This window comes from Porites lutea, chromosome 7 (genome assembly GCF_958299795.1).
Source record: "Porites lutea chromosome 7, jaPorLute2.1, whole genome shotgun sequence".
Classification (NCBI taxonomy): Eukaryota; Metazoa; Cnidaria; class Anthozoa; order Scleractinia; family Poritidae; genus Porites; species Porites lutea.
Genome location: NC_133207.1, coordinates 10024322 through 10034700, shown reverse-complemented (window position 1 = coordinate 10034700; position 10379 = coordinate 10024322). Strand labels below are relative to the sequence as shown.

The 10379-nt window shown below is 39.2% G+C and overlaps 1 protein-coding gene across 1 annotated transcript in view; it reads right to left on the bottom strand.

The window, feature by feature from the left end:
- Nucleotides 1-6742: 6742 nt before the first annotated feature.
- The window catches only part of LOC140942778 (tauropine dehydrogenase-like), a 16401-nt gene continuing 12764 nt past the window's right edge, over nt 6743-10379 (bottom strand). The window contains exon 5 of the mRNA XM_073391771.1: nt 6743-7521. Coding sequence (XP_073247872.1) covers nt 7429-7521 — 93 coding nt within the window. The 3' untranslated portion in view covers nt 6743-7428. The remainder of the gene's footprint in view (nt 7522-10379) is intronic.

The following is a 10379-nucleotide window of genomic DNA, read 5'->3' as shown; positions in this document are numbered from 1 at the left end:
GGAGGCATGGCATGCATCTGTCCAGAGAAAGGGAGCATTTTTCTTAGTCAAATCATGTAAAGGAGCTGCAATAAGACTAAAGTTAGGAACAAATTTCCTGTAATAGCCACTCAAGCCCAAGAAGGCGCGAACGTCGCGAACAGTTTTTGGGATAGGGAACTCTTGGACAGCTCTAATTTTCTCAGGGTCAGGACTAACACCCTCTCGCGACACCACATGACCCAAATAATTTACCTTACAATGAGCAAAACGGCATTTACTTGGCTTAAGCTTGATATTGGCCTCGCGGAATCTTTGAAGTACTAACTCCAAATGCTGCAAGTGCATTTCAAATGTTGGAGAAAAGATAATGACATCGTCAAGATAAACCAGGCAGATTTTCCAATTTAAACCCTGGAGGACACATTCCATTACCCGTTGGAAGGAGCTGGGTGCGTTCGTGAGCCCGAATGGCATCACGAGGAATTCGTATAACCCACAATGAGTAGCGAAGGCTGTTTTCTCACGAGATGAAGGGTCCATTTCCAACTGCCAATACCCCGAGAGGTCAAGGGTGGAAAAGTACTTGACCCCTGATAATGCATCAAGTGTGTCATCTATTCGGGGTAAGGGATAACTGTCCTTCTTGGTGAGTTGGTTTAAGCGCCGATAATCGACACAAAACCTATCTTGGCCATCTTTTTTGCGAACTAAAACTACTGGCCCTGCCCAAGGACTAACTGAGGGCTGAATTATATTTCTGTCAAGCATATCCTCGACGTGCGCAGCAATTTTGTCTCGTTGGGTTTGGGCTACCCTATAAGGTCGCAACCGGATGGGAGGTTCATTTCCCGTGTCAATATGATGTTTTACTATACCTGTACGACCGAGTTCCTCAGGGGTTAGGGCAAAGACATCCCGGTACTTATTCAATAATGAGCGAAGCTGAGACCTTTGGTCAACCGACAGTGGAGAATCACCCCAGTTAATTGGAACTTCTTGTGAAGGGAATGGGGTAGGAGTGGGTGCGGATGAAGGGTTGCTTTCGAGAGAAATAGTAGCCACGTCAGGAGCCAATTCTTGGAAGGACCCCAGGTTAGTCTCACGATAGAGAGTCACAGGCTGACTTGTTGGGTTGAGGATCCTAAAGGGGACCTGATTACCCGGGGAGACCACTGCCAAAAGAGCAGCCCCCTGTAGATGATATCGCTCGGCAAGACGTGAATTTGGCTCAATTAATCCCGTTGTGCAAGGCAACATGCTAGACAATTTAGCTGGAATCAAAACTTCACAGTAAGGGGGAACTACACAAGTAGATTGGACACGTACCTGACAACTAAGGTCTGGGGCTGGGGAATAGGGTGGGTCGGCTGTTTGTAAACGAAGGGTACCTCCCCCCAGATCTATAAGGGCACTATTTTGCCTTAAAAAGTCTCGACCCAAAACAAAATCATACCCCAGATTTTCAATAACATAGGCTTCACAATTGTACTGAGTATCCTCGATAGTCAAAGGCAAGGATATTTTGCCTTGAACTGGTAACTGTTCTCCACTAACGGTCTTGACAGCTTGTAATTCACCGGTTTTTAAAGGAAAGGTATACCCCAGGGGACTCTTTTGCAAAAATTCAGTACTTACAACCGTTATAGCAGCCCCAGTGTCAATCAAAAAGCGCACACCCATACCTGCAGCCTCACCCTGAACTGACAAATCATGTGGGAGTGGGTAGGTCCCATCACCAGTAAGCAAAATAGGCTCCGGAACGGGCTCATCAACTAAGTCCATAGGGACTGTGGGAATATCAATAGATCGGGGGTTTACACATGAAACCTCGATAGGTTCCTCAAAGACTTCTTTTGGCTCATAACAAATTATTTCTTGGGGTCGCTTGGTAGGAGTTTCGAGGGAAGAGACCTCTACAAGTGGGACTACTACTGGGGTTTCCTCATATTCCCTAATGTCAATAGTGTCTTCTTGCTGAAAGGCATCATCTGTTGTCGTACTATCAGGCATAAAAGACTCTGCAGTGTGCCCTGAAATGATAGGCACTTCTGGAGAAGGCACAGGGGTGAGCATAGCTATTCTTGAGTGAGGGGAGGTTGGGGAGGGTTGTCCCGGGGCCCTAGGGGTCAGGCGAACCTGACAGTTAGCAGCCAAGTGTCCCACAGTGCCACATCGATAGCAGGTAGGCCTCCCATCCCTAGTCCTACCATCCCTAGTGGGGAATTGTTGTTGTCTAGGGCCTAAGCTGCGGGGCCTATTATCCACGGAAGGAGGTTGGGACCTAGGGTTAAAATCCCTGCGCGGAGGCTGCGATCGAGGCCCAAATTCACGTCGAGGGGGCTGGTTGTAAGAACGAGAAAATTGGGATCCCTGGGGAAAAGCAAAGCTGTTCCTCAAAGATCAGATTTCATCACGGAACTCCTGACGTAGATCCGCTCTCAACTTTTGCATTTCACTTGACAGATCGCTGACAGATCTGTCAGAAACATCAAAAGCCGCCACTTTTTTATCTGCGCTAGAGCCAGCTGGTACAGCAGGCTGAGGCGTCAGTTTGTCCAGCAATTTATAAAGGATTTCCCTTTCTGTATCCTTTATTGATTCAGTGCGGTTTTCAGCGATCGTGCGATCAACAGAAACTTTCAAACGGGCCAAATTTTCTGCGGATTGATAATCAAGAGGTTTGTGCATCAAAACCTCGCGCTTAATTTCACCGCGCAACCCATTGACAAAAAAGTGCAACTGGTCTTCTTTGGAAACGCCCAATTTTTGGCACGTACTGTTAATAAACTCGATATATGAATCAAGGGATTCTTTTGCGCCTTGCTTACGCGCACTCAAAGACTGCCTTAAACGCCACTTAACATCTTCAGAAGAAAATCTATTTTTCAATTCCGCCGTAAGTTCATCAAAATCTCTCCGAGTCTCAGGAGCTAAGGAAAAATAAAACGTTTCGGCAGGATCCGATAAGTGACTCGCCAAATCTGCGGCCATAGAGGCCGAATCATGCCTATGGCCACCAGCCCCAACGCGATTCTGAAATTTCTGCAGCCAACGATCAATATCCTGGGATTCTAAACCAGAGAAAAATTCCAATTTCACGGATTTCGGTTTCCGAACAGTTGCTTCGTCAAGTTTAGCATGTAAATATTCTTTTTGTTGGCTGAATAATTTATCCATCACGCGCAAAACTTCTCGCAAATCAGGGCCACTTTTCGTGTCACTCATATCGCTTATTTCGGAATCACTCGACGGACGTTAAGAAGTACTAAGCTCTTCGATAAGTGGGGACTTGCAATCCCCGTGACAAAAACCAGATTGGCTACGAGTAACGATACCTGGGCGGCGGGTCGACATGCACTGCGCGTTACCAAAAACGACAACTAAAGTAGCATAGGTATATAAGAATTAAAACTACAGTAAACGTAAATTCATGAGTAAGATATGAAGTAAAATAAATTTAAGCTTTATAATTTAGAAAGTCAACAGAATTTAAATCTCCTGGGTCATCCGGTTCGTCTTCGGCATCAAAGAAATCAAGTTCATCCCAAAAGTCAAGAAACTCAATAAAATCTGCTGTAGTAAGATTAGGGTCAACCTCTCGTTTTACCTCTACCCACAGATGTAGATCCTCGTCTCCCGCAGCAATGAAAATAGGCTGATCAGGGGCGTCCTCGTCCTCGCTGTGGATATCCTCTAACGGAGGTGGAGAGTCGCTTTCTGCTTCACCGGAATCGATGGCTGTATAGTCCTCTTTTCTCGGCTCCTGGACGGGGCTTTCTGGAGTGGACATTTACAGCTGGTACGGCTCTTCGAGTTCTCCACCAGTGATACGGGGGTACTCCAGAGGCGCGTCAGTGACTCTCACAACCAAATAAGTACTAGGTTATATACTTTATTTCTGAGTGACTTACTCTTTCACTTTACAATTCTTCAACTTCCTTAGCAAGGTCCTTCTTCAAGTTAACCTTTTTCTTGGCAGTTCTCTTGCTTACTCTTTTTCTATAACTGCTTGCACCTTCTTCTAAAAGCTTACTTTTCAACAGCTCTCTATTTATTTGTTTGGATGTCCATAATATGTTTACGTTAATAATAATGCGTAGGATACATTAACGTTCTAATTAGCATACGATTAATTCGTAACCTAAAATTTCTTTGAAAAGCTTTTCTTCAGTTCTGGAGCAGGATAACTACTAAGGAAAACTAACTAAGTAAAGTTCAGTAAAAGAAACACACTTTTACACAGTTACTTTAAAGTTGTTTGAACGTTTTAAAGGTAAAACTCAAAGACACAAACTTCGTTAATGGTAAACAAAGGACAACTCCCATATTCATAAATGTGGAAACAAGATAAATAGATGGGACAAAACTTCCTACCTTTAATTAATCAATACCTAAAAAACGGAAAACTCTGTCAACAACACTAGCCTTAAAACGCAAGTTCCCTTCGTAAATTACTAAAAGTGTCCATTAAAAGATAAGTACTTTCCAAGGGACATCAAGTCAGGAGACATGATGTCCCATTCTCAAAAACCTTATTTACTCACGAACACACGAAATGAGAAAGTCTTAACTTAGTTACAGTCCTAAAGTAATGGAATGCAGAAAGAGTGATTTAGAGGTACATGGGGGTATAGATGGGAGTTACCCTTGGTTAGTAACCAACTAAAGAATGACGCACATGTTCTGATTCTGTGCGTGATGCAGGAAAGCACACTTTTTAATATTTATTCTTCTAAATAAAGAGTTCATTAGTAAATGTGTTTTATATCTTATTTCACACTCATAATGAACAATTAAAATGTTCCAGAACCTAAAAAGCTTCCTACAACAATATATGTCAATATTCATTTCAATTTGATCAGATAAAATTTGTCAGCAATCACTCAAGATCACTTTTCACGTTTCACCTCTTTATATTTTAAATGTTGTTTATTAGTATTATGTTTGACTTATTCCGTAAAGGATACATTTGGCTAAATCGGGTTAAATATCGGTTTCACTTTAAAAATCATTGGAAAGATATATAGGACTTCCATTAGGTTATAATATTTTTCATAAATCAGGGAGATAAGTCCCGTGACAACACTCTCAAAGTTACCTTTGTTAAGATAGAGGATGATAAAAATATATATCAAGACTGCATATTTTAATACCAGGGCGCAGATTATTTTCAACACTAACGATTTTACGTGAAGTTTGCAACTATCACAGCAGAAGATACTTAATAGTATAGCTGTTTGGTTGTCTCAAGGTAATGGATGGACTATTAGCAACATTGATGAACTCTATATTAATACCCCCTGTGTATAAACCGCTTGAAAATGTACCGGAGAGGGGACCAAACTACCAAATATTGATTAGGGTGTGGTCATGGGCTTGGCCGTGGCTGGGTGGTCAATGGTTCCCGGAATATGAAAAATGTTCCGGTACCCCCATATACTATACTACTCAAATCAGTTGGATAAAACTGAAAAATGGAAACTTTTTGTAAATTAAAAATGTCACTTAGTAAGAACTTCGTTTTCAATTTACAAACATTTCGGGTTTTTTGTTATGTACATCTTACTATTTTGTTACAAATTCAGCATGAAAATAATTTTCTACCTACCAGAGAACACTGACAAGCCAAAGTTCCTCGCTTTCTTGGTATTTGTTTGTACGATTGCTTCATTTATGGCACAAATTTCGTCTTCCGAAAGTGTCTCGAAACGAGAATCCATCATAACGCCGGTCGGAAAACAGTAAATAGCCAAGGATATTCCGAGTTACGGGAGCCAATCAAAACGCGCGAAAGTTGCTATTCACTGATTTGGTAAATACTAATACATGTTATAAACTGTTTTGTTTTGGCTAAGGACTCAGGCATATGGAGATTATTTCATGGTTGGTTTGCTTGTACGATTTTTATTCACGAGTTTTAAAGTATCACAAACGAACGAGTGAACGCACCGAACGAGTGAGTTTGTGATTTTTCACAACAAGTAAATAAAAATTGTACATGCGAACCAACCATGAAGCTATTTGTTTATTTTATAAGTACTGAGATTTTTCTCAAAAAGTTATGACAAATTAAAAGCGACTAATCGATGAAATGAGTTTTATTCACTCAAAGGCTTAGTTTGCATTAATTGAACATCTTTTCAACATTTTTCAACATGATTTTTAGTTTTTCAAACTCAAAGGCTAAAAGCTTCAACCTTTTTTCTTTTCAAAATTTCAGCTAAAATAAAAAATGAAAATCATAAAAGGTAGTTGAAAGCAACGCATTAAAGCAATGTTGAAGCTTACTCATCATCACTGCCCCCACGTCACTTTGCTGATAACAAACTGTTCATCAGCAAAGTTAGCAGTTATCCAGTATTGTTGGCTTCACGTGTACTTTTTTAGAAAGTTATTAATAGAAATTCTTTAAATCAGGGTGGTGCTTGACTGATGTTTGTTTGGCCGGAGTAGTCGGTGGTCTTACCATAGTACCCGTCCCTGCTACTTTGACAGCAAAAGGGTTCACCGCAGCAGGAGTTGCCGCGGGCAACACAGTCTGCTTGTGGTTTCAGGTAGTGCGTTTGCACTGGGCCAAAGCGCAGGGGCCGCTGGAATAGGCCTTTTTATAGTTATTGATTGAAGCGAGGCTGACGGTGACTTTGTCTTGACACAAACCTTCGTGCTTTATCATGTAAATTAAGTCATTTTTATGCTAAGTAGAATTTTTTTAGGACAATTTCCATAACAAAGCAAATGACGTTTGTATCAAAACAAGGTCACCGTCAGCCTCACATGCACTCGAAGGCTAGGGTACTAAGTCCACAACTGTAAAATGGTCTATTAGCATCAAAGGTGCTGCAGGTCTCTTCTCAGCCGCTGCCGCAAGAACTTTTTATGCGAGGAAGGATAAAGAATAGAACGCAGAAGGAACAAACCTTCGACGCCTTTTAATAAACAACCATTACTGCTTTTATGGGACGTAGATGTAATATGGGAATAAAAAGCATGTTTAAATAAGACTGCTTTTTCATTGGCTAATCAAACTTTATCTTCATTTTACGAAAACTTATCTGTTGGACGAAATTCATTGCACGTCTAAATCTTAATCGCAATACGAAGTTGGTGACGATACGTTGTAAGTCGTTGAGGCCACTTTAACTTGTTAACTCACCTCAAAAAGTCATGCCACGTGTCGCCTCCTTTTAATCATTGCAAGCTTCCCACTAAAGAAAGTCACTACAGCTGCGATCGAAATATTTGGGCAAATTTTAACTCATGTTACGATGCGATCAAAAGTTAAGAATTTACTGCGGGGCTAAATTTTATTGTCCTTTGTTATTATTTTAACTACAAACGTAAAGCTTGAGCTATGTGTGTATATACTCCTGGTATTATTTTTCTTTAGATTTTAAATCACTTTATGTCAAGTTCACAAATAATACTGTTTGGGTTGCATAAACGGCCTTAGCCGATGAACTGTACGGCCAGTTTAGGGAGGGGTCCCAGAAGATACTGCAGGGTGGAAACTGGGTCCTTCTTTGGAGTGACGTCTCCTCTCTGGTAAAACATAAAAAATACATATATATCATGCACATTTTGAACCTCAAAGAATGAACACCTCTCTGCTATGGTTTTATTTGTACTCTGTACTTTTATAACAAAATGCTATTGAATAGTTATGAAGAAGATCTCAAACAATTTAATTTCAATCAGAGAGCAAAAACCATTTTTGGTGAGTTTTGCAGGCACAGCATTAAAAACTTGAAAGATTTGGCCCAGCCCTTTCAAGTTTCAATCCCTACCCATCCTTGTCATCAGTAGCAACAGACGGCAGGAAACAATTAAATAACAAAAGTGTACCTTTATTTTTCGATTTCAATTGATGCGAAGACACGCTTTAGCCTTTTTCAAAAAGAGAGCAAATATCATGACATAGCTCCATTAGAGTATATCAGTCTCTACTTACAGCCCAGGTTTAATGCCGAGTCCACCATGAATGAAATTGAAAGTGTCTTCGGTCACGGTCTTCAAGTTACCGCTCAAAGCTGTGCTTCGTTGATATTTGTTTTGTTTATTTTTTCCTTTATGCCTCCTTAAATTAGCATCATACACTGCAGTAACTGAACTGATGTTGTGAGTCATTTAAAAAAATGTTTTTAATGATCCTGGTTTGAGCTAAACTCATTTGTTTAAGCCCTCGAACATTTAATTCTGATTTATTTTTAGTCATTTTTATTCATTTAACATGTAAGAATATTTTAGTGCTCATGTTTGTCATATTTGACGAGAAAGACTATAAGTAGACGGTTGTTGCTATTGCAAATATCTAACTGTGTTGAGGCCTCAAATGTAATAAATGACCCTAAATGTAATAAAGGTCCTAAGTGTAATAATTTTTGGCCCTAAATGTAATAACTTTGGGCCCTAAATGTAATAAAGGGTCTAATTATATGTGTAATAGGTTTTAGCCCTAAATATAACGGAAGTCTTAACAGTATACATGTATGTAGTATAACAGCCCCAAACTTGATAAGGTCCCTGACTGAAACATGCGACGGTCTGATGCGATATATTAGTGTTATAGCCAGCTGGCGATTCACTTTCTTCTCCCTATTGTAGTCTTCATAGATATTCATTAACTTAGAAAGCGGCTAGAGCGCTCAAGAAGTAGGAGAAACACTTATAAATTAACTACGTCTCGATCGTGTTTCCTGCTACATCCCTACATCGTGAAACGCGAGTTATAAACAAATGGAACTACACAAAAATTTTCAAAACACAGTAGTAATTTAGTAATTGAAGGAAGTATTAATGTTCATTAGAAACAATCGTAGTAAATTAAATACTTTTGCCTATGGGGTTTTTTAATGTTGCGCCAAAAAAAGAAATGTTTTTTATTTATCATTTTCCAAAAGAGTATGTCGGTCGGTCCATACAGAATGCTGTGAACACGAAGTTATATATAAACAGCAAGATATTAAGGGCAGTATATCTTTATAGTTACACTACAGGCTGCCTTTGCCTATGAAACAGATTTTTTAGTTCAATCCAGTGGATGAAGTTACAGTTTCTTGAGAAAATTTGCTATAATAAACGAGGTTTTTTGTTTTGTTACATAAGTTTTAAGATACTTCAGTCCTTTTTTGACATTAAAGAGTCCTTAAAAAAATTTGCTTCATATCATGGACCTCTGTTTTCAAGTTGTCGTTAAAGAAGTATTATTGATAACAATGCTAACTATTAAAACCTATTTACAATTAATTACTATTCGGTCAAAGGACTATTTACAATTCACTTCGATTAAACACTCTTTTCAGTTAATAATGATAATAAAAATAACAGTGATAATGATATCAATAGCTGAATAATAAGTTGTTTCTCAAATGGCTATATAGGGGATCTGTCTGGGGTATTTAGTGTTTGATATTCCCTAGACACATTCTGGCGCTCAGTTAACCTGTAATAAGGCTAAAAGCAAACGCTATGAAATCTTCTTATGACCCTAAGTATATAAAGAGCTGAAAGAATTATACTTAGGACTTTTATTACATTTAGGGTCAAAAGTTATTACACTTAGGACCTTTATTACATTTAGGGCCAAAAGTTATTACACTTAGGACCTTTAGTAACGGTACGTTACTCGCTAGAATGCCTGAAAAACGTGCACAGGCGGAATTCTCTCTTGGCTTTGTCTGCATTAAAACAACAATCGCTTGTGAATGAAGCTGGGACAATCATGCAGTTTTTTTTTAAAACGCCTTACTCAAACGATATACTTCAAATGTGATAATTCACTGAGAATTTGGATTATTTTTAAGTGAAAAAAGTATAGAATGAGTCAAGGGCTAAGCTTTGTAAATAGTGAAAGTGGTCAGCTTCTCTTAATTCCAGCTAGTTTATAGTGACTCCACATGAAAAAAAGAACGTATTAAAACAGATAGTTCAAATAGTCCGAAAGGATAGTCCAAATATATCCCTTTTGAAATCACTGGTGATTTTCGCAATTTGATTGGCTCTCAGCAATGTGATTTGTTCACGAATCACACTATTTTTTGGTCTAAATCACCTCTTTTCTAAATCGCGCCACTCATGTTCTAAAGCACCTCATTTCTGTTTTAAATCGCACCATTTTTGCTCGATATTGCACCACTTCTGCTTCGGGTACATAATGAGATGTAAAAGCCTTTTTGTTAAGCTTTCAACAAACCGGCTATTTGGTCAAACAAATATTGGTACTGACTGAATTCTGCGATTTCAAAATGGCTGTAATAAAGTGGTAATTGAGTTTCGCGACGTGCAATTTTGGTCTGAAATCATACTCTTGTGATTTCTTCGCTCGTCCACTTTGGAACACTGAGTGGAGTGTTTGATATACCTTCTCAAACAATTAATTATTCATGAAGAAATTCAAAGCT